This window comes from Nansenia antarctica (genome assembly GCF_963989245.1).
Source record: "Nansenia antarctica genome assembly, chromosome: 5".
Classification (NCBI taxonomy): domain Eukaryota; kingdom Metazoa; phylum Chordata; class Actinopteri; order Argentiniformes; family Microstomatidae; genus Nansenia; species Nansenia antarctica.
This window is the reverse complement of record NC_137690.1, coordinates 27,920,485-27,945,222: the sequence shown is the minus strand read 5'-3', so window position 1 is coordinate 27,945,222 and position 24,738 is coordinate 27,920,485. Positions and strand designations below refer to the sequence as shown.

The following is a 24,738-nucleotide window of genomic DNA, read 5'->3' as shown; positions in this document are numbered from 1 at the left end:
ACCGTCTGCCAAATACTGAGACCATGTACTGCATAACACCTCATAGACCCTTAGAAAAGCCTTTAGAAATGCTATAAATGCATTAAGTTAATTCCATAATGCATATAAGACATTATTATTATACAAGTAGATAAGTATACAGTACCTGCTACAGCCTATTTACAGCACCCACATAGATGCTGATAATGCATTTAGAATGCGTTCCACCAAGTGGCTCAGAGAAAGTGGAGCTGGACTCTTTTCTGATACTTCCAACACCTCTCCCCTGCTCCTCTCCTCCCAGGCGACACCTCCAGCACCGTGTCGGCCCTCTGCTACACCCTCCCTAAGTCCGCCCTGGGCAGCAGCCTGCACGCCCTGGAGTCTGGCTCGGACTACAAGACCCGCGGCATGACGGGTGACAACCGGGTCATCTTCGGCCCGGGCGTCAGCATGTCCACCTGCGACGTCAAGCTGATTGACGACAGCGAATATGAGCTCTCTGAGGAGTTCGAGCTGGTCCTGTCCGACGCCTCAGATAACGCCCGCATGGGGGACGTCACCGTGGCGAAGGTGGTCATCGACGGGCCTAACGACGCCTCCACGGTGTCCCTGGGCAACGCCACGTTTACGTTCAGTGAGGACGCAGGTGAGGGGAGCTGGAGTTGACTTGTGTGATGCTTTGTGAGTCATGGATTAACACTAGAACAGCCGTGCCTTTTTAAAAACCTACTAAAAGAGCTCAAATGACCCCCTCTTTACAATGCTCAAGCTGCTACTTACACACAACGACCACTAGTTGGCCAGCTTGTAAATTAGCCTGCTTCCTACACAGAAAAAACGGCAAAACAGCTTTATACTATCTTATCCTGATGTGATTTTGAAAATGTAAGGATACTGGGTGGTAGAACTCCTATATCTAGGAAAAGTCATGAAAGGAGGGTCCTGAAATGTGATCGAGTACAAAGATATAACATTTTTCTTTACTCTCATGGCTGTTCTAGTGTTAACTCATCACAACACTTCAGCATAAAAACATCATACGTGTAGGTCTATATTCCTCCAGGGCATGTACAGTACATTGAATGAAATGAGTATTTTATACCTCTCCTCCCAGGTACCATAGAGATCCCGGTGCTGCGGCAGGGCAGTGACCTCTCGTCGGTGACCTCTGTGTGGTGCGCCACACGGCCCTCTGACCCCGCCTCCGCCACCCCGGGGGTGGACTACATCCCCAGCTCCAAGAAGGTGGAGTTCAAGTCTGGCAAGACTCAGGAGGTACGATGAACTACAGTCATCTTCTGCTATACCATATGTCCATAGAGCCTAGATTCACCAAAAATGTGGATACATATACATATACCAGGGTTTCCGTTAGAAAAATTTGCCGTCGGACATCGTGTCCGGGAAGAATTCGATTTACCGGACAAACGTGATATATTCCGGTCATCATATTAAAATATAATTTTTTTTTTTTTTTTTCAAAATCATATTTTTTTTTTCTCCAAATCTAATATAGCTGTTTGTCGCGGTGATTACTGTTGTGTAGCGGCCTATATATGCCATTTAATGTCTATTTCTCATCCGATACGATTAGATGCGAGCTATATAATATATAATAATATAACATGATTTGACGCATGCGCGCTATGCCATGCGTCAAATCCAGCGCTGAACGGGTCCAGCGCTGAACGGGCGCCTCACTGGGAACTGAACAGACAGCATAGATCAATGAACGGACTCCACATTACGTTAACTGAAGTTTGTTAAATTGTTTGGGATTAATGTGAGTTTTCTATTTTCTCTTTCCAGTTTTACCCTTTTTTTTTTTTTATCAATAAAACAACGTCATTTCTATAACCAGGGGGGTGTTCCATCGACGTCGCTGGAGGAAAGTCTGGGCTTGTTTTGACAAGTCTCGCGAGATCTATCAAGATATGCCTGGATCTTTTTAAGAGTCTCGCGGGACTTGGCGAAGTAGGCCTAGGTTTTCCTTTGGCGACGTTGATGGAACACCCCCCAGGTCTCGCTGGTTGGGAAGGCATTTAGTTTAGCTGCCTGTCAAATCATACTTAGGGGATAGCCCTGTAAGCTCATACGGGTCTGTATGTCGTCCTGAAGACCGGCTGTTAGATCATATCGCTGAAGTTTGTGGAAGGGGGCGGGTCCTTCTCTCTCGGGCAGTGTTGTGTGTGTGTGTTTGGTGCTCAGCTGAGAATGGTGGCCCGAAGCCAATTTGAATACAAAATGTGAACTTTAGCGAATTGTATTCAAATTGTGCTTAGAGGGAATTATTTTCACCGGACATTTTGTCCGACGAGTTTTCAATTTGTCGGACTTCACCAAATTTTACCGGACAGTTCCTTGTCCGGGAATTACCGGTTAACGGAAACCCTGACATATACATATACAAATGTGGATAATAATTTATTTTAAGTTCAAGGGCCTCAAAGCAGAAACTCTGAAACTATACATTTGATTTTCATACGCAGATGCAGACACACATATAGTACCAGTCAAAAGTTAGGACACAGTTCCCCTTTCAATTGATTGGGAAAGTGTGTCCAAACTTTTGACTGGCACTATATGTGTGTCTGCATACAGATTTGATGTTGTTAGTGTGAAAGACATCGACCCAAGTTTTGGCGTTTTCCTCACTGAACACCACTGTTCCTCCCATGCCCCTCTCTCCACAGACCTGCAGCCTGACCATCATGGACGACATCCAGAACCCCGCCATCGAGGGCTCCGAGTCCTTCGTGGTCTTCCTCAGCTCCCCCCAGGGGGCCGTGCTCCTGGAGCCCTTCGAGGCCAACGTGGTCATCACAGACACCTTCCAGGACAGTACGTACTCACTCAAAACATTTCTAATTCCAAAATTCTAAACCTTTTGACCGCTCAGGGCCATAGTATTGAGGGTTGCAATGCGTACAATTGTACCTACAGTACATCATACACAAATTGTGCATTACTTCAGGTCTTTCTTATTCAATAAATCAAATCCTAGTGTCCATATGTTCATACGTAGTTCTGAGTAGTCAGATTCTGGGCTAATCAACGACAGCCAAGGTCAGGGGCAAATCAGGAAAACTAATTTTAAAAGTGGAATATCCCTTTAACCACTTATCTTTTTGTCTACCGACCTCCTCAGTTCCCAGCATGCAGTTCCAGAAGACAGCCTACAAGGTGAAAGAGAAGGAGAGCGTGTTGCACATCCCCATCATCCGTACGGGAGACCTGACCTACAAGTCCTCCGTCCGCTGTTTCACACGCACCATGTCGGCCATGGTCATGGATGACTTTGAGGAGAGGAGGAATGCCGATGACTCCCGCATCACCTTCCTCAAGGGGGAGAAGGTATAGGACATTGGGCCTCTCACCGTCGCCATAAACAAGAATAGAATATCTGGTGATAGGTTCGCAAGAGGCTTTACTCAAGACACTGCTGCTAATAGTGATGCAATAATACTGTTCACTCTTACAAGACATGTCTCTGAAGGTGTTCTTCTCTGTCCCTGTGGGAGAACCCTTTGAAGAACCCTTTCCTATGCAGAATCCTGGGAAGGGTTATCCCACAGCGACAGCTGAAGTACCCTCTTAGGTTCTAGCTAACCTTTTTTCAGAGTGTATGTCTGCAGTCACATCTCGTCGCACTCACATTCAAGTTTGAAGATCTGCTAAAAGGTGTTGTTATCACAGTTAAGATTGTGTCATTGTCTATTTCCCTGCCTCTCTCTCATTTTCTTTGGGGAAAAAGATCTTTGTGACGAGTGCCAATAAAGTTTGGATTTGATTCGTATCACAGGTGAAGAACTGCACGGTCCACATCAACGATGACTCTGTGTTCGAGCCTGAGGAGGAGTTCCAGGTGCATCTTGGGACACCCCAGGGAGACCACTGGAGTGGGGCCATGGTGGGCGTCAGTGACATCGTCACGGTCACCATCACCAATGACGAGGATGGTAAGACTCTATGCTTCTACTGACCTCAGTCCTCTCTCTCCCAGATAGCCTTTTGTTTCCTATGAATGGCAGTGTACAGTACACACACACACACACACACAGCCACTGCTGTACAAGCAGTGCGAGTAGATAATGCCCTATTTTAAGCTTCCATAGTGTGTGTGCACTTTCCATCCTTCATATGTTTTTACCACAACAAAAATAGTTAAGAAGGGAAACATCATGAAGGATTTTAGCATTAAATAATATCACCAACATCACAGTTTCAGTCTGGGTTTATATCTCTGTGTGTTACGTTCATGTTTTCAACCCTTTTGCACCAGTGTTTTCACACCTCCATTGGGGAAAACCGCTACTGTGTGAAGCCATGACTTCCTATATAAATATGAATATGATCCTCTATGCTTCCTCCCCCAGCCCCCACCATAGAGTTTGAGCAGGCGTCCTACCAGGTCAGAGAGCCCCCCGGTCCAGATGGCATCGAGGTGCTGAACATCAGGGTGAACCGTGGAGGGGACCAGGACAGGACCTCCAAGGTGCGATGCAGCACCAGGGACGGGTCAGCCCAGTCCGGAGTGGACTACAACCCCAACAGCCGAGTCCTCAAGTTCACCCCAGGTCAGTTTGTTTACCTCACCCTATCAAGTCAATAATACGGCCAGCACTCTCAAGTTTAGGTCAAGAAAAACTAATTATGGTTTGATACGTATCAGCAGTCACCAGCGTAGCACAGAGGTCATCTATGGATGAAATGGATGGATCAAACCCTGCCTACAGCACCCAAAAACATATTCAGTTATTTTTTCTGAGTGGGGCTGTTCCACTCATATTTTTAATTTTATTGGACAGATAATAGTGAAGACAGACAGGAAAGTAAGGAGGAGAAGGGAGAGAGGGCATGTCAGCAGGGCATGGGCCGGATTCGAACCCATGCCAACATATGTGACACATTCTAATGCTTTGGTCCTCATGTCGGGATCCGATGTAATGATCAGACTTTTCTTCCGAAAAATTTGAATACGTTTCTGCGTTGTTGAAAATCAGTGACACATCGCTTGTCAACTAACACAGCTTGTTTTGTGAGCCTGCTAACAATGTAAAGTAGTGTTATAGTTAACTAGTTAGCAGTGGGGATTACTCACCGAATCCATTGCGTTGCAGTATTTTGGCTTGACTAGTGAGTTTGTGTTGTGATTCTCAACAACGTTGAGAATTCAACGTTGTAGTTCCGTGTTTCAAAAGAAAAGTCTCAACATTTATTTTTTTTGTGATCAAGATTTTTTATTGCTTTTATCAACACATAACAATGACAATACAGAACAAGAAAGGAAGGGAGGGAAAAAAGAAAGAAAACAAAAAAGAAAAGGGGTAGTGTAGCAGACAAGTCACAGCCAAATAGTAGAAATACAACACAATCCGGATTGGGGTAAATGGAAAATCAAATCATAGAGCAGTCAGGTTAGTCAAGTTCAATGAATAAGCCTTCCACGCATCAACTGTACTGGGCCTTGCTTTGTTCAATCTGGCCGTTGTGCACTCAAGATTCACAATCCTCTGTAAAGAGTAAAATCAAAAAGTGTTCATACTGAAGAGTCAACATTTTGATTGGTTGCCGACATGCGGACCAAGTGATCAGACTGTGTCACATGTGTGCACTGTAGACCGCGGTGCTAGACCACTGGGCCACCCCAGGCCACACATTTTTCTTTTTTGCACACTTTTTTGCACACTACTTTGCACTTTTCCTTATTTCCTTACTCAATCTATCACCACACACTTGAGCGTCCATCAACTGACATTTTACATGTTGCCCTTCATGAATATATTTAGATTATTTTCTCCTATATTTGTTCTACAGGAATGGACCACATCCTGTTCAAGGTAGAGATTCTGTCCAATGAGGACCGGGAATGGCACGAGTCGTTCTCATTGGTTCTCGGGCCCGATGACCCCGTGGAAGCGGTGCTCGGAGAGATCACCGTAGCAACAGTGACTATTCTGGACCAGGAGGCCGCTGGGAGTCTCATCCTCCCTTCCACGCCCATCGTAAGGAAGCGCGACTGTTTGACGACTCTAAATATTCCACTAGTGAAGAAATGAAACATTCTTTCTCTCGCTTTCTCTTTAACTTTATGAAGGACATCACTGGTAGAGAACAGGAGATGAGTCAAGCCCTCCTTTCAGAATAAGTTTCACAAGGACTTAGCCTACGTTCTCTGGCTGCTAACAGACAGTCACACCTGTCATGTCGTCCAAGACAACTTTTCTGAATGTAATTCGTCCTCAACCCCCCTCCTTCCCTCCCCCCTCCACCCTCCCCCCCCCCCCCCCCTCCAGGTGGTGTCTCTGTCTGACTACGACCACGTCCAGGAGGTGACCAAGGAGGGCAGTAAGAAGACCCCGTCGCCCGGCTACCCCCTGGTGTGCGTGACCCCGTGTGACCCCCACTACCCCAACTACTCGGTGATGAAGGGGCGCTGCGAGGAGGCGGGCATCAACCAGACCTCGGTCCACTTCAGCTGGGAGGTGGCCGCCCCCACGGACGCCAGCGGGGCCCGCTCCCCCTTCGAGACCGTCACTGACAGCACGCCCTACACCCGCACCAACCACATGGTGAGTGGTGAGAACCTGTGGGATAGAGGATGTTAGGGAGTGTGTGTGTGTGTGTGTGTGTGTGTGTGTGTGTGTTCTGTCAATGTATGCGGGTTATGGGACAGTGGGTTTGCGTGCATGTGTGTTTAATTGGAGTGTGTGTGTGTGTGTGTGTGTGTGTGTATGTGTGTGTGAATGTGTGTGTGTGTGTGTGTGTGCGCGCGTGTCTGTGTGTGTTATGGAAGCAATTTACCATGAGAGGAAGGGGGTTGTGGACTCATTTACCACTGGTACAGGGTTGTGGCACGAGGCGAAAATCCTGTACAGTGGTAAATGAGTACACAACCCCCGCCCTCGAATGGTAAATTGCTTTTCGACAACAGCCACCATATAATATAAAAAATAAATACACAGTTGTAACATTAAATTCATTTATTTACAATCATTAATCGTTTCAGAATACATATATCCTTCCGCCACAGAATATAGTCCCATAAACAAGATCAACCATTGCATTGTAGGTAAGCACAGGTGTTCTTAATCAGATTGATTGGGAGGCGCATTGATACTGGAAATGCGGTCTGAACTGAAGGTTGTTTTGAGATATTTACCACTGTTGCTAGCCAATCATAATCCAGTATCCAAACATGCTGTTGTAGAAGTTGTTTTTTTTACCTATACCAGACAGCTGTGTGGTGGTGTGTATATACTCTGTATAGACCCATACCAGAGTGTGTGTGGTGGTGTGTTCCAGGTCCTGGAGAGTATCTACTTCAGCAGGCGTTTCCACGTGCGCTGTGTGGCTCAGGCCAGGGACAAGGCGGGTCATCTTGGCACCCCGCTGAGGAGCAACATCGCCATCATCGGCACGGACGGCTCCATCTGTCACACGCCCGTCACCACGGGAACGGCCCGGGGCTTCCAGGCCCAGTCCTTCATCGCCACTCTCAAGTACCTGGATGTCAAACACAAGGAGCACCCCAACCGGTGAGACACACATCACATTGAATCTGATCATCCCATAAAAGCTCAGGCCACACTGACTAACACTAACACTGTGTTAGGGCTGGGCTAGAACAGCCAGTGCTGTTGCTGGCTACCACCGTTAACACTAGAACAGCCATGAGTAAAAATATTGTTATATATCTGCACTCAATCAAATTTCAGGACCCTCCTTTCATGACTTTTCCTAGATATGTGCGTTCTACCACCCAGTATCCTTACATTTTCAAAATCACATCAGGATAAGCTAGTATGAAGATATTTTGCCGTTCTTCTGTGCAGGAGGCAGGCTAATTTACAAGACGGCCAATTAGTGGTCTTTGTGTGTAAATAGCAGCTTTCCATTGTAAAGACTATGGTCATTTGACCCCCGAGGCGGCTCTTATAGTAGGTAAAAAAGGCACGGTTGTTAATGTGTTGATGCACAATGGTAATGGTGATCTGTGTCGTTTATTGCGGTCTCTTCTTGGGCAGTATCCACATCTCTGTGCAGATCCCTCACCAGGACGGTATGCTGCCCCTAGTGTCCACCATGCCTCTGCACAACCTGCACTTCCTGCTGTCTGAGTCCGTCTACAGGCAGCAGCACATCTGCTCCAACCTGGTCACCATCAAAGACCTGCAGGGGATCTCTGGTGGGTGGACACACACACACACACACACACACACACATGTAGTATGCACATAAACAGACACACACACACATAGTATGCGCGCGTATATACACACACATACACACACACACACACACACACACACACACACACACACACACACACACACAGACACAGACACACATGCAATTGAGAACACATGAAATTGACTGGTTTGTCTTTTCCTTAACAATGTGTGTGTGCATATGTGAAATACCTAAACGTTCTCAACATTTGTATTCATATTTGTGTGTGTGTGTGTGTGTGTGTGTGTGTGTGTTCCAGAGACGGGTTTCCTGGACGACGTGTCCTATGACAGCATCTCCCTGGGTCCAGGCTATGACCGGCCCTACCAGTTCAACCCCAACGTCAGAGAGGCCAAAAGCATCCAGCTGTACAAGCACCTGAACCTGAAGAGCTGCATCTGGACCTTCGACGCCTACTACGACATGACGGAGCTCATAGACGTGTGTGGAGGCTCCGTCACCGCCGACTTCCAGGTACAAAACACATGCATCTGTTATGATATGATATTTACATGATACATGGTACACAACACACAGATACACAGTCACACACACACACACACACACACACACACACACACACACATATAAACACACATGATATGTACACTTACACAACACATGATACCCACACACACACACACACACACACACAGACACGATATGTACACTTACACTACACAGGGGACACACACACAATATGTACACTACACATGACATACACACACACATACTTTACCAGTTGACATGCAATAATGTGCTCAGAAATCCTCCTCTGGAGGGCGCTGTTGAGAAATGTTTAGTAACAACATACCGTGTCTAGTCACAACATCATTTGCATTGACTTTGGTTGCGGTGATCATGTGAGCAGACTGACAGTTTGCAGCCCAACAGCCGTATGCACACTGCCTTATGTCTGATCATGGCTCAGCTTTAATACACCTCATATTTCTGTCATACACCACATGATGTTGAAAAGTATTCTACAGTCTGTGGAGAAAAGAATAATAATGTCACATAATAGATGAAATAAATAAATCAAATAATAAATAACATTAATGAAAATATGATGTCATGGAATGTCAGAAAAGAAAAAAAAGGAAAGAAACATAGAAGCACATTGACATTCATACTCCCAAGTTTGTTTATTCAAGACAATATTTCAAGTGTTTGGTTTGTGTCTGAGCCTCTACCGAGAACTGCTGGACCTACCATTAGTAATGGATGCATGTTCTTTTATTTAATTTCTTTTCATTTATTGAGTTATACATTATTTATATATTTTCAAGTGAGTTATTAAGTAAATCGAGTAAATTATACGAACACAAGAGACACAACAACAACACACAACAGCATACAGCATTATCAATGGACATTACACTTGCTTGGTAGAAACAGTACAAAGCCCATCTTAATCACGCCCTGTTGTGTCCCTCAGGTGCGGGACTCGGCCCAGTCCTTCCTGACGGTGCAGGTGCCTCTCTATGTGTCCTACATCTACGTGACGGCGCCTCGCGGCTGGGCCTCTCTGGAGCACCACACTGAGATGGAGTTCTCCTTCTTCTACGACACAGTGCTCTGGAGGACAGGTCTGTCAGAGGCCTACACTCACTATGCTGCTGTACCCACTACACACACACACACACACACACACACACACACACACACACTCACTATGCTACTGTACCCACTACACACACACACACACACACACACACTATGCTACTGTACCCGCTACACACACACACACACACACACACACACACACACACACTAAGCTAAGCTAAGCTAAGCTAAGCTAAGCTAAGCTACTGTACCCACTACACACACACACACACACACACACACACACACACACACACACACACACAAGGACACACACACACTATGCTACTGTACCCACTACACACACACACACACACACACACACACACACACACACACACACACACACTTGGTTTGGCTCTGTGGTGTTAATCAGTTAAGTTAAGTGTAACATACTCTGCCATCCATCTAACTCCCCATGTTCCTATGTTGTGTGTCCAGGCATCCAGACAGACAGCGTGCTGTCAGCCCGACTCCAGATCATCAGGATCTACATCAGGGAAGATGGCCGACTGGTGATTGAGTTTAAAACTCACGCCAAGTTCAGAGGTGAGTCCTTGGCGTTGTGTGCATCACTGATATGTAACTGTGCATTGTGTACAGTTGCTGTTGCGGTTGATGTTCTGAAGTGAAATTGGATATGTGTTTCCCTGCTTTTATCCATATGACACAGATGTAGTAACATATTGGTGTTGAACCCTGGTGGTGAGCGCTCTGCACCCAGAAGTCAACTGAACATAAAGTGTTAGTCTGGATACAAAGCTAATGTTCAGCGTGTAGGCAAGATGTTCATCAATACATCACAGCCATGACACCAGTAAAACTAGGCTACCATACCCAATCTGAGACAGAGACAGTGACTCTTTCAGTGACTAATGACTCTCTCTCTATCTATCTGTCTGTCTGTCTGTCTGTCTGTCTGACTGTAGGCCAGTTCGTCCCAGAGCACCACACGCTGCCCGGTCACAAGACACGTCTGATGGCCCCGGATCACCTGGGGGGGGTGGAGTTTGACCTGCAGCTGCTGTGGAGCGCCCAGTCCTTCGACTCGCCCTACCAGCTCTGGAGGGCCACCAGCTCATACAGCAGGTCAGTCAACTCTCTAGTGCAGGGGTCTTCAACCTTTTTCAGCCCAAGGACCCCTTGGACGCGAGACAAACAGAACAGGGACCCCCATATGTATATACTGTATATATATTTTTAATGTGTCACATTTTAAGGCCTATAATAACTTTTATATTTACTTAATTCACCCTTTATTCCACCTTATTATTTATATGCGGGGTTATTAGCCTATATGTGTTTATGATTGATAAAAATATATAATTTCCCGTTATTGATTAACGTTAATTTCACAACAAAGACCGAACTGCACCATTTTAACCAACACCTAGCTTGCTAGATAGTTTTTTTTTTTTTTTTGCTAACGTTATGTTAGACTCTGCATCATGGGAATCATTTATTTTGTAAATAGTTTTTGTCAAAAGTAGTGTATTATTGCCTATTAATGCTTGTACTTTACTCAATATCATTTTTGTTATATTTTTTAATTCTCACTAATTATTTTGGTGAACAATTGTCAATTTGGTGAATAATTGGCGGACCCCCTGCAGTACCTCTGCGGACCCCCTAGGGGTCGCGGACCCCTGGTTGAAGACCACTGCTCTAGTGACACCCAAAACCACAGACATACTAAGAGTTTGGAAATCCTAAACCTCCCTCTGATAAAGATGTGACTTTAAATAGAATTGGATTGTCTTTCCACCTTTGGTTCTGAGATGCCTCATTAGATTTTGTCCATAACATGTATCTAAATCCCATCTGGATGATGGAAGGAAGCTATTGTGTAGTAGAAGAGGGTTTGGTGCTCAAACAACAGCAGGAGAAGAGCCTTAAGTAAATCATCTATAAAAATGTATGTTCCTAGAAGAGGCCTGAGACTGTCTCACCATTTTATATAGTTCAGAGACTAATAACATGATGTTTCGCTCTCAAACAGAGAAAGTGAGAAAGACATTTCCCCTCTGGGATAAATAATAAACAACTTGAACCTGAGACAAGTTGTGACCACGGCTGGTGAGCGTGCAAACCACACACTCTCTCGAAGGGGTTGAAAAGTGAACGTGAAACTTATTGTGTCAACAATATTTCTTTCATAACACCAACTTGAAGTTTTAAAGTACCCACTCGATATAATAAACAACAGTTTAACGATCACTAAATACTTGTATTTGTGGATTGGATTCACTGTTCTCGTTTGCCGTAGGCTACCAATAAGTGATAATGACTTGTAAACATACTTTCATTTTAGGACGTGTTCAAAAGCAAGGACTGTGTGTTCATCTAATTATGTGTAGTTATGTGTTTTTACCATGTCGATGTTCTCTCAGCATGTTGTGATGTTATAAAAACGGAGTTAGACGTTCGTAGCGATGTACCACTGTTAGCCGCTAGCTGTTAGCAGCGTTCATAGCTGTGGCTGCATTTAGAGTCACTTTTCTCCTATTCAGTGTTTGAGGTGTAGGCTACCAACATTCAAATACGCCTGTCATGTAAAAAAAAAATATATATATCAATGTATGACACATCATTTGAAAGCTTACAATCTGTAGTTTCAGGCTATGTAAAAAACTGAAAAATTACTTGGGCGTTTGGTTTATTCTTTGACCAGTTGGTGTCACATTTTGTAATGAGAGTTGCAGCCATTTTGGTCATGGTGCTTATCCCTGTTGTTACGCTTGTTGTGCTCCAGGAAGGACTACTCGGGGGAGTACACGGTCTTCCTCATCCCCTGCACTGTGCAGCCCACCCAGCCCTGGATAGACCCCGGGGACAAGCCCCTGTCCTGCACAGCCCACGCCCCAGAGAAGTATGTCCCTCTTCAGCCTCCATACACAGCTCTCATACACAACACATTGAGACACTTTCCCTACAGAGGGAAAAGAAGATGTTACCTTCGGTGGTGTGCAGTGCACGTCTCGTTAAGTTTACAGTGGCTTGACTTAATGAGAAGCAATATCAAGCCACTCTTTTAACATTGTCAAATAATATAAACTATGAGTTTAGTAGATCATTGTTTAGTAGAATGTAGTCACTCTCTGTCTTCAGCTATAAACCTAACTTGGCCTAACTTATTACTGCAGGCCGGTTGTGGAGAATTTAAAGATGGCTTATTCCTTGGCCGTTATTTAGTTTTATTGCTCTGCCTTTATTGTCAATTGGAGCACGGGCACATTGTCATGCATGAAATGGAATTAAGAATGGTATCGAACACGTGGTTGGTATGTGATACCATTCCTCATTTCGTTTCATGCATTTCAGTGAGCTTGTTCTCTGATTTCTACCTCCACCAGCCTCCTGTTGATGTTCAGTCACCTCCTGTCTCCTCTCCTCCAGGTTCCTGGTGCCCATCGCCTTCCAGCAGACCAACCGGCCCGTCCCCGTGGTCTACTCCCTCAACACAGAGTTCCAGCTGTGTAACAACGAGAAGGTGTTCATGATGGACCCGGCCATCGCCGACATGTCCATGGCTGAGATGGACTACAAGGGAGCCTTCTCTATGGGTAAGCACAACATACTGTACAGCCCCATGGTCACACATTCTGAGCCAACATGAGGTTTGCTCATTTCTTATTTGAAGATGTCTCAATAAAGAGCATCAAAGGTCAAAGCTCTCCCTCTCTGCTGCCCCTACAGGCCAGACTCTGTACGGCAGAGTGCTGTGGAACCCAGACCAGAACCTGAACTCGGCCTACAAGCTTCAGCTGGAGAAGGTCTACCTGTGCACGGGGCGGGATGGTTATGTCCCCTTCTTTGACCCCACAGGGACACTGTACAACGAGGGTCCCCAGTACGGCTGCATCCAACCCAACAAACACCTCAAACACAGATTCCTGCTGCTGGTAAACTTAAACCTTAATTTTCTACCTAGTGGATTGATATGGCTGTAGATTCAACTCCTCTTCACATGCACCCTTAAGGTTGGGACAGAGAGCTTGTGGCTGTATACTTGTATACTTGTGAAATGACAGTGATGTTTCTCTCCTGCAGGATCGGAGGCAGCCAGATGTGTGTGACCTGTATTTCCATGACGTCCCCTTCGATGCCAGCTTTGCGGCTGATCTATCCGATCTGCAGGCCATGACAGCGATGCCGGGGGTTGATGGGTTCACCATGAAAGTCGATGCCCTTTATAAGGTCAGTGATGGCTCATCTTGTGAACAAACATTCTAAAAGTAGTCCTTTTGAAGATTTGGACAACTTCTAGTTACAGTATTCTCCCTTGCACCCTGATGTGTGCTACATTTGGATAATAAACAGGGTTAACACTACAACAGCTGTGCCTATTTTACCTACTGGTAGAGCCGCCTTTTTAGAATGTAAATCTGCTATTTACACACAGAGACCACTGGAGGGAGCTTCTTTTTTAGCTGGCCTCCTACACAGAAAAACGGCAAAACAGCTTTATTCTATCTTCTCCTGAAGTGATTTTGAAAATGTAAGGATACTGGGTGGTAGAACGCATATATCTAGGAAAAGTCATGAAAGGATGGTCCTGAAATTTGATCGAGTGCAAAGATAGATTTTTTTTTTTACTCATAGGGGTCACCGTGACCCCTCACGGCTCTTCTAGTGTTAAACTGGGTAACATGAATGCTGACCGGTATAACACTGACATCATTTAATTTACAGTATCTGCTACTATGTATGGATATTCTCCATAGTCTGAAAGCCACTCCCTCTCTGTGTTGACTGACAGGTGGAGGCGGGTCATCAGTGGTATCTGCAGGTGATCTACGTGATCGGTCCAGAGTCCATCTCCGGTCCGAGGATCCAGCGCTCGTTGACCTACCAGCTCAGCCGCCCTCGTCGCGACCTGGTGGACCGCAGTGGCCGTCTCACCCTGGACGAGTCGCTCATCTACGACAACGAGGGCGATCAAGTCAAGAACGGCACCAACATGAAGACGCTACGCCTGGAGGTGGAGGCCTCTGGGACCTTTAACCCCCAGATGAGCAGCTCGGTGGGCGGGGGCGTGGCCGCACTCACCCTGCTGGTCCTGGTCCTGCTGGCTTCCTGTTTCCTGATCCGGAAGTGCCGGCAGTCGGGAAAGAAGAAGAAGTCCCCACCCAAGATGGTGGAAGAGTACCCTCTCAACACTAAGGTAGAGGTGTGTCTGGAGAAGTGTCTAGAGAAGAATTTCAGCAGCAAGAACTGTACCGTGAGAAACATCAACATCCTCAACCGAACCCAGGAGGTCAACAGCAAGGTCAACAGCAAGGTCAACGGCAAGGTCAACGGCGGGGTCAAGGTCAACGGCGGGGTCAAGGTCAAGCAGGTCAACCTTGAAGTCAAACTCCACAACAACCTGAACGACGGCACTGAGGTGTGAGCTCTCTACCGTGACCCAACCTGGGAGGTGGATTTTAAGAGGAAAATCAAAAAAACAAAACTTATTTTCTAAGGCGTTCGTTTGTAATTATGGAATAAGATATTGTTAATGTATTTTTTTATACGACCATGAGAGTTAAAAAGGGAAGCGTGTCTGTTGGCCAGCTATGCAGCGTTCAGATCATTTCACAACTGGGCTACCTCAGGAATCAAGAAACGAGTGAACTATCGAACCGAGTCGTAAAAACATCCGATTTGTGACTTTTGAGTGTTAGTTTCTGTTTTTCGTCTCGCCATAGAAAAAACACAAATACACTGGAATCAGTCAAGTGAAATAGACATCGTTATTTGCTTTACTTTTACATCTTTACAACACCAACATTTTCAGTGGTAGCTCAGGCACTTTACTTCAGATTGTTTGGACTAATAGTTCAGTTTCTCCGCTGCATTATTTCATTTCAGTGCCACAATATGACCACTATGAAAGTATTAAGCACATATGAGTGCATTGATTATAGCCCAAGGCTAATGAGTAGTGTGTAAATAACATCTATTCAAGTGCAATTACGCCATGAACATGATTATGCCTCCACATATGCAGATTATGCATCTGCAACCAAGGTCAAGCCTTATATACTGTATTTTTTTGATATAATATGTCATGTATTATATGAACCATATATAATATATTACATATATGTATCACATAGTGTAATATGTTTTTGACATAGTGTGACATATTTTTCACTAGACAACAGCTGTCCATGATAAGTGCCATGCAGTATCTTGTCTCATGCATTTATTTCCAAAATCCAAACATCAAGTGTTTCCAAGGATATAAAGTGAAATTCCATCTGTCAATGATTATAATAACCATCACTGGACGACAAAACAAGTGTTTTGATTGATTGACTGTGTGCACTTTGAATACTATTGTAGATTGTATTGATTGGTGTCCACCCCACTCACACCATAGAATGCTGTATAACTTTTAAATTTTTTTTTTTTTTTTTTACATGTTATGGTACATGTAGTATTTTATACAAGATATGTGTCTACTGTTTTATGCCTTCATTCTGCCAAAAGACCCAAAATGCCTCATTTGTGTTTTATGTACATAATAACTTCAATCCCACCTCAAAACGGTTCTGTCATTTTCCTCATTATGTTATTTCACTTTATGTATTACTATATTACCCTCATATCATGAATTATGTATGGTTCATCTACTGTATTTTCCATAGTCTGTCAGAATGATCTGTAATAATATGTGTGGTGTACTGTACTGTAAGGAAGTGTATGACACTGGTTTGAGAGAGCTGGAATTCAACCCAACATCCCACAGCACTGAATGTTCTGCATAAAACCATTTTGTGGGGCATTCTCTCTGTCTCTCTCTCTCTCTCTCTCTCTCTGCCTCTCTCGCTCTCTCTCTCTCTCTCTCTCTCTCTCTCTCTCTCTCTCTCTCTCTCTCTCTCTCTCTCTCTCTCTCTCTCTCTCTTCATATGTGCCTATCAATAAAATCAGTGGGAAGTTGGTGAGATAACATTATATTTTTGGTGCTATCATTTGTGGAGATAATCACAATGCTATCAATATGATGCCTGTAATCGGTGCCTTTTTAGTAATAAAAAATGTAAACCCTTATATTTGTGTTCTGTGTTCATTGCTAACAGTATAATTGTCTTATGTGTTTCCAGTTCCTCAAGTTTTCCAGGTTCAACCAGTAATTAGTGGTACCTTACCAATTAGGGCCCTACAATGAATCTTTACCAGCCTATAATTGACGATGAGGGCAGACAAAGTAATACCATATAAGTAATTAAATCTTCAAAGTGAACACGCTGCTAATTGTATTTAGTTATGTGGAATAACACCTCGTAATACAAGTCATAGATTTAACTCCACTTTAATGAATGTAAAACAAGCAGCAGAGTGACTGAATGCTGCTTTACCGTGTTGGAATGATTAGCTGATTAGTCTCAGCTGACCTTAGGGACCTTGCGGGAATATAGGGTGAATATGGTCAGTGTTTCCTGCACAGGGGGAACGTTTAGCTGTTGATGGATTTCTTCCAAACTGTTTGGAAATACTCAAGCACATACAGTATATGTGAATGAATTGCATGTACACATAATGGATTTATATTGCCTTATTTGTTGAGAGAGTTGCTCTCATGTAAAATGGAGGTCTTTCTTACAGGCAGAAAAATGCAGATTTCATCACGGTTACCAGATGATGTCACAGTGGGGAAGTTTGTTTGCATATTCTGTGATGTCATAAAGGTGTGTTACACAAAACGTCCTCCAAGTGTAATAAAATTCCAGACGCAGGTCGAGAGGCAGAGAGGAAAGGTGCCTTCACTGTTAAGATGGTGAAGAAGAACAAACGCAGGAGACTGGTGCGCAGGAGACTGGTGCGCTTCAGGAACCGCCAAAGGAGGTGGGCTCGCAAAATAGAAAAGAGGGCCTTGAGGAGATCAGGCCCAAGAGATATAGATATGCATAATCACAAAGCGGCCGAGCTCCCGACCTCTGTGTCTGCAGCAAAACAGACTGAATATGCTGTGGAACTGGGAAAAGCCACCCAAACGTCATCACCTGTAACCAGCTATGAGAGTGACGATGACATGATACCAGACTTAGTGAACTTTGATCAAGCCAAGCAAATACTCGAGTCAATGTCTAGGTGTGACAGTGACATTCTTGTCAACACCAGAACGCCCAGTGGAGAGCTGCTTGTGGACAGGGGCACACAGCCTTCGAGCGACACTCAGGTACCCAGCGCACTCCGACGCAGCCGGATTCAGAGGCGACCTTCATACCGTGAAAAGGTAAACGGAACGGAGAGAAGCGTGATGGATCTTAATCAGTTTTCACCTCCTCTCACCGGGAAGGAAACCGGATCCCAGCTCCGCATCCGAAAACCGAAATCCAAGTCTCAGCAAGGATTAAACTCTGCCAAGTGGCAGAGCGGGGCCTACGGAGAGCAGGACGGAGAGAGAGTAGCCTCTTTTGGAAATACGCCTCTATGGAATTCTTTTTTAGGAATGTCAGAGAACGCACAGAGGAGTAACAGGAAAAGGAGACACTGCATGGGGGAGAGTGAAGACGATGAAATGCAGGACGGAGAGAGAGTAGCCTCTTTTGGAAATACGCCTCTATGGAATTCTTTTTTAGGAATGTCAGAGAACGCACAGAGGAGTAAAAGGATCAGGAGACACTGCATGGGGGAGAGTAAAGACGATGAAATGCAGGACATGCCTAAGACCAGAAAAGTGTCTGTTGATTTATGTGTTATTCTATGATTTATGAAGGATTGGTAGGCTACAACATTGATCAAATTAAACAATTTGACAGCAGACCATCTTTGACTCATCATTACAATACAAATGTTAAGTGACCCACTGTACTTCAAGGTACCTTAGGATTATGAATGCAATTTCAGTCAAACATACACTGTGATTGGTATCAAGTAGGACTTTGAAGAAGGTTCTCCCAATATTCTCTGCAAACAAAAGGACAAGAGTTTATTCAAGTTTATTTCAATGTAGCCTATCAACAACACTTGTTTTATACAGAAATGTATACAGTAGGCCTTTCTTTCACAGGATGCGTTCACATACACTCAATTCTCCCTCCAAAAATTAGGTAAATCATCCTCATGTTAGCGAATCCCTCAGTGCTTTTTAAGGGCCTTACATCATGGCGCTGAGGCTGCATATGGCGATGACTGAAGGGATAGTTCAATCATGGCTTGTATGATTTCATCGAACTTATGTTACCTGACATGCATTGGATTGAACGCGATCTCCCTTTTTCTATGATAACTACAGGGTAACAAGAAGCCACTTGCGTTCACGGTACAATACATGGTAGCATACTGTACAATACATCACATTACAACACATGGTAGATGTAGCATTTGATTTGTAGTTCTTTCTGATTTGTAGTCTTTAGGACTTGTAGTGCTCGCCATATTTGTAGTTCTAGCACAACTGTCCTCAGCTAACCTCGACTGAACAGCCGTGGCCTCAACTCATCTCAGCTCACGAGTCTAGTTCTCAGTATTTTCTTGGTTACATTTCAACATTAGTCAACATTTAATACATACTCCAGATTACTTTGATTGTGGTTACTTTGTTGTAATAAACTGGTTACATTATACTGGTTAGTAAACAATCATTATCAATGGTTAATTTATAGCCTAAAGTGGTTACATTAGATTAACATTAATAATATGTCTTTGGTTATATCTGATCACTTAGTAGGATATTTACCATATCATATGGACACAGATCATATATGGACACCTGCCACCTCTAGACCATAACGCCCCCAGATGGCCTAATGTGTTCAAACTTCTTTGTTTTTCTTAGGACCCTAGCAGCGGCATTTTGGATGAGCTGCAATTTACGAACAGCTCCTTTAGATAGGCCTGTTAGTAGACCATTACAATAATCAAGTCTACTCGAAACAAATGCATGGATGAGTTTTTCAAGTTCTTGCTTGGACATGGAGCTTGGACATCTCATTCTTGTTATGTGTTTCAGGTGATAGTAGGCTGATGTAGTTGTCGAGTTTATGTGGCTATTGAAGTTTAGATCGGAGTCTAGAATTACACCAAGATTTCTGATCTGTTTTTTAGTTTGAAGAGGGAGAGAATCAGGTTTTTCAATCTTTTGTCAGGTGCACCGAATACAATTATCTCTGTTTTGTCCTTGTTTAGTTGGAGGATTTTTTGTGTCCTCCAGGCATTTATTTGCTCAATGCAATTACAGAGATTGTCAGCACCTTCAAGGTACAGTCCTGGCCAGTGTGAAACCCTCTGAATAGGGTTCACTGACTGTTTCTTTCTCCATTCCCAACTGACTGTTTCTTTCTCCATTCTCACACCAATCATCATGAAGTGCTTCGAGAAACTGGTCCGGGCCCACATAGTCACACGCCTCCCGCCCAACCTGGATCCATACCATGGCAGTTCGCCTACAGAGCCCACAGGTCCACAGAGGACGCCATCGCGACGACTCTCCACTCCACTCTATCCCACCTGGAGAGGGGGAACAGCTACGCGAGACTGCTCTTTGTGGACTTCAGCTCTGCCTTCAACACCATCCTTCCAGACAGACTAGTGACCAAACTACTAGACCTGGGACTATCACACTCCATCTGTGCATGGATCAAGGACTTCCTGTCTGACCGCCCCCAGAGGGTGCGGGTGGGCTCCCACACCTCCACAGCCCTCAGACTCAGCACTGGGTCCCCCCAGGGCTGCGTGCTAAGCCCCATCCTCTACAACCCCTACACCTACGACTTCACCCCCGTCCACCCCAGCAACTCCATCGTAAAGTTTGCAGACGACACCACCGTGGTGGGCTGCATCTCGGGGGGGGACGAGGCGGCGTACAGGGATGAGGTGGAGCAGCTGGGCAAGCTGTGCAAGGTTAACAACCTGCTGCTGAACCAGTCAAAGACCCAGGAAATCATCGTGGACTTCAGGAGGAAAAAATCTGAGGTTTAGCCCCTGCTCGTCGATGGAGGGAGCGTGGAGAGAGTCTCAACCCTCCGATTCCTGGGGGTGCACATACAGGATGACCTGTCCTGGAAGACCAACACAGCAGCCATCATCAAGAAGGCACAACAGCGGCTCTACTTCCTGAGAGTCCTCAGGAAATACCACCTCAAACAGGAGCTGCTTGTGACCTTCTACCGCTGCACAGTGGAGAGCATCCTCACCTACTGCATCTGCGTGTGGTTCTCCAGCTGCACAGCCACAGAGAGGAAAGCGCTACAGAGAGTCGTGAGATCGGCCCAGAAGATCATCGGCGCCCCCCTCCCCTCTCTGGAAGAGCTGTACAACACACGCTGCCTCAGGAAGGCCTCCAAGATCTCCAGAGACCCATCCCACCCTGGGAACGAACACTTTGTTCGGCTGCCCTCGGGCAGGCGGTACAGGACCATGTCCGCAAGGACAAATAGACTGAAGCTCAGCTTCTACCCCAGGGCCATTCAGGCCCTGAACACAGCAAAGACCTAGGTTCTAGGCCCTGGACAATCTAGACAATTTGATGGCAACTACTAGATTGTAATCAAGTGCAATACTGAAACACAACTGTGAACATTTCAAACCTGCAAACTGCGACACTTTAAATGAATGTGCAATAACACTATGTGCAATATGACAACCCTCGGGTACATAAGGTTCAGAGATAGAAAATTGTAGGATATTTATAGCATAGAGTACAGCACAGTGTTTTATTTGTATAGTATAGTATAGTGGATAGTGTACATAGCCTTTATTTATGTAAACCAGCTCTTTTCCCTTCTTGTTTTTAGTAAAAAAAATTGCTAGCACCAGGGGAGCCCCCCCTCCCAAATTTCGTTGTATGGTACCTGTACTATATCAATGACAATAAAGACCATTCATTCATTCATCATTCATTCATTCATTCATCATTCATTCATTCAAGTTAAACTATTTCAGTTTATAGTTTCTGCTCTCTTCATGTGAAAATGATGATCATGATCGCAACACAATAAATACATATTTCATTGGGCAATATGTGAGCGGTGTGGCTTTACACATGAACCTGTGCCCTCCAGCTGACATCAACTTGGGGCTGATCAGCTACGTGCTCCATGAGGAGAGCACCAAGGAGACCAGCGACCACTTCAAGTTCCTGGTGAAGGACAGCAAGCCCAACGTGGTCAGTGACAATGTCTTCCACATCCAGTGGTCCCTCATCAGCTTTCAACACAAAAGGTCAGTACCCCCAATCTCCACTCAGTCATCCTCTCTTCTCATCCTGTCTTTCAGTCCTCCCTTTCCATCCTCTCTTTCCATCTGCTCTTTCCATCCTCTTTTCATCCTGTCCTTTCATCCTCTCTGTTCATAAAGTATTGATGGATTAAAGAATGCACACCCAAGGCGGGGTGCTGACTTAATGGAACAGAACTCGAAACATAAGGGGCATACTGAGCAAGGCTATTGATCTGAAATGCTGGTGAGATTAATATACGAGAGAAGAGGATGTGACTTTCCTTTTCATTACCTTGGGAGTTTTCCTCTCTTTTGATGTCATAATTACAGAGATAAGATATTGCCTTAATACCGGTGTGAGATTGATCACAAAGGCAAACAACCAATTCTTTACACTTCATCCTAAATATCATTCAAGTAGGGCCTAGAGTTTTTCCCGACCATGTGACCTGACCAGGAAGACTGCTGATGACCACGAAGACCAAACCTGGTCTGGAAAGTGAACGTGCAGTGTGGTTTCCCTATATCTGAAATTGAGTGAATTGGGACCAGTATCTCACAAAGCCTAACGTGACAGACAAGGTTTGGAACCTGGGTTTATCACTAGGCGTCTACCGTTAGGCCACAAGGACATCCTCAGGGTGGGATGCTGTACCTCATCATAAGAGTGTGATTCCAAATCACCTCTGCTACAGTTTACATGGCTGTAAAAAGTGTCTCTCTACCCCCCCCCCCCCCTCCCTCAGTTACAACATGAGTGAGAAGGCTGGCACGGTGAAGAGGACTGGCAACCTGAACCAGTATGCCATCGTACGGAGCAGGGCTCTGCCACCTCCACTTCCAGTGTGGGATCACGACCCGGCCAGCAGGACTATGTGGAGTACGCTGGGCAGGTAAGGACGTCACCACCACAGACTGTAGTGACACCTTCATCTGTTTCTGCTGTACCAGCCATCTGCCATGGCAGTCTGGACATTAGTCCATGTAACACAAACAGTGTCCTTTATAATTATTTTAAATTAAATTATTTGTTTGTGATGGTGAGTGTATATCATCGTTCAGAAAAATGCCTTACTTAAATATATATATATATATATATATATATATATATATATACTGTATATTGTCCCATTACTTACACAGGGAACTGTATATATTGTACTGTAAGGCGTGAGACATTTTAACAATGAAAACTAAGTGAATAATCCCTTCAGATAAGATTGATAATGTATAGAACTATTCACAGTTCACTATTCAACTATTCACTATTTACAAAAAAATATTGTCCCATTAGTTACACAGGGAACAATGAACAATGAGTGAATAATCCCTTCAGATTGATAAAGATACATGTATAGAACTATTCACAGTGATGGAGAGTAGATTTCTGAGCATTCAAAGTAGTCACAGATGAAATGGTGAAAGCATTACGTTTATTATCAAGATGAAGTTTGTCTTCCTCTCCTTGTCTCTCTTCTCCAGTTCCTTAGCCAATCAGGTCGGTAAGCCATCTCCTACAACAGAATCACTGTATTCAGGCAGGGCCAATGTCAAGTGAGCTCAGCTGATGAGAACTGCATTACAGTATATTAGTCTATAGGGCCCACTCCACTGAAAAGTAATACTTCAAGCTAGCTTGATAATGTATACATTTTAGGATGCTTATCAGTAGGTTACACTTAGTTGGTAGCACTTAAGTAATGGTTTTAACATACACAAACACTCATATAGTGTATGGGATGTATTAACTCACACACACACACACACACACACGCTAATTCTCATATAGTGTATGGGATGTATTACCTGAGCCTGCATGGGATTTGTAACGGCTAGTATTCAGGGCCCTGGCTGCAGGGCATCCCCTTAGTGAGAAGATGCGTGGGTGACCGTTATGGCCCATCTTCATCTGCAACAAAGTCAAAACAAGACATAAGGGGGTTAGGGGTCATGTTAGGTGAAAGAAGAGGAAGTAGAACACAAAGAGTAGGGTTGTAGTTTGACAAGTTAAGTCAAGGGTTTTCCCCCCCCTAACCTTAACACAGCATATATCAGACTGTAGACTAATAGTGTAGATTATATCTCTTTCTATTCATTATTTTTCACTCACCATCCTCTCTTTTCTCAGGGCTTCCCTCTTTATGTCCTTCTTCAGTTGCTCTTTCTCTTCCTCCTCTTTCTCTCTGATGTTCACCCTGCTCTCCCTCTTCTTTAACTTCTCCCTCTCTTCTTCTAGCAGTCTTTCCTGATTAGTCAGGGCATTACTGTCACTCCATGTTTTGAGCATGTGCTCCTTTCCAGCTTTCTTTAGAGCGGCCCACTCTTGCTCCAGCCTCTCTCCCTTCTTAGCCATCTCCTCTTTCTCCTTCCACAGAAGTTCCTCCTCTTTCCTGTTCTTCAAATTCTGCTGCTGGTTTTTCTCTCTCTCTCTTTCCATCCTCTCCATTTCCTCACTCTCTCTGATGTTCACCCTGCTCTCCCTCTTCTTTAACTTCTCCCTCTCTTCTTCCAGCAGTCTTTGCTGATTAGTCAGGGCATCACTGTCACTCCATGTTTTGAGCATGTGCTCCTTTCCAGCTTTCTTTATAGCGGCCCACTCTTGCTCCAGCCTCTCTCCCTTCTTAGCCATCTCCTCTTTCTTCTTCCTCAGAAGTTCCTCCTCTTTCTTGTTCTTCAAATGCTGTTGCTGAATTTCCTGTCTCTCTCTTTCCATCACCTCCCTTTCTCTATCCATCTCCTCACTCCTCCTCTCAACCTCCTCTGCTTTCT

At 44.7% G+C, this 24,738-nt stretch overlaps 1 protein-coding gene across 1 annotated transcript in view; it reads left to right on the top strand.

Moving 5' to 3' along the window:
- The window catches only part of fras1 (Fraser extracellular matrix complex subunit 1), a gene marked incomplete at both ends in the record, with an annotated part of 186,542 nt that extends 171,331 nt beyond the window's left edge, over positions 1-15,211 (top strand). Inside the window, 19 exons of the mRNA XM_080531535.1 lie at positions 284-628; positions 1,097-1,257; positions 2,676-2,823; positions 3,131-3,336; positions 3,785-3,941; positions 4,359-4,559; positions 5,800-5,987; positions 6,279-6,554; positions 7,288-7,520; positions 8,010-8,170; positions 8,474-8,688; positions 9,653-9,803; positions 10,261-10,368; positions 10,749-10,908; positions 12,572-12,688; positions 13,216-13,382; positions 13,516-13,721; positions 13,870-14,016; positions 14,579-15,211. Coding sequence (XP_080387661.1) covers positions 284-628; positions 1,097-1,257; positions 2,676-2,823; positions 3,131-3,336; positions 3,785-3,941; positions 4,359-4,559; positions 5,800-5,987; positions 6,279-6,554; positions 7,288-7,520; positions 8,010-8,170; positions 8,474-8,688; positions 9,653-9,803; positions 10,261-10,368; positions 10,749-10,908; positions 12,572-12,688; positions 13,216-13,382; positions 13,516-13,721; positions 13,870-14,016; positions 14,579-15,211 — 3,980 coding nt within the window. The remainder of the gene's footprint in view (positions 1-283; positions 629-1,096; positions 1,258-2,675; positions 2,824-3,130; positions 3,337-3,784; positions 3,942-4,358; positions 4,560-5,799; positions 5,988-6,278; positions 6,555-7,287; positions 7,521-8,009; positions 8,171-8,473; positions 8,689-9,652; positions 9,804-10,260; positions 10,369-10,748; positions 10,909-12,571; positions 12,689-13,215; positions 13,383-13,515; positions 13,722-13,869; positions 14,017-14,578) is intronic.
- Positions 15,212-24,738: the final 9,527 nt, after the last annotated feature.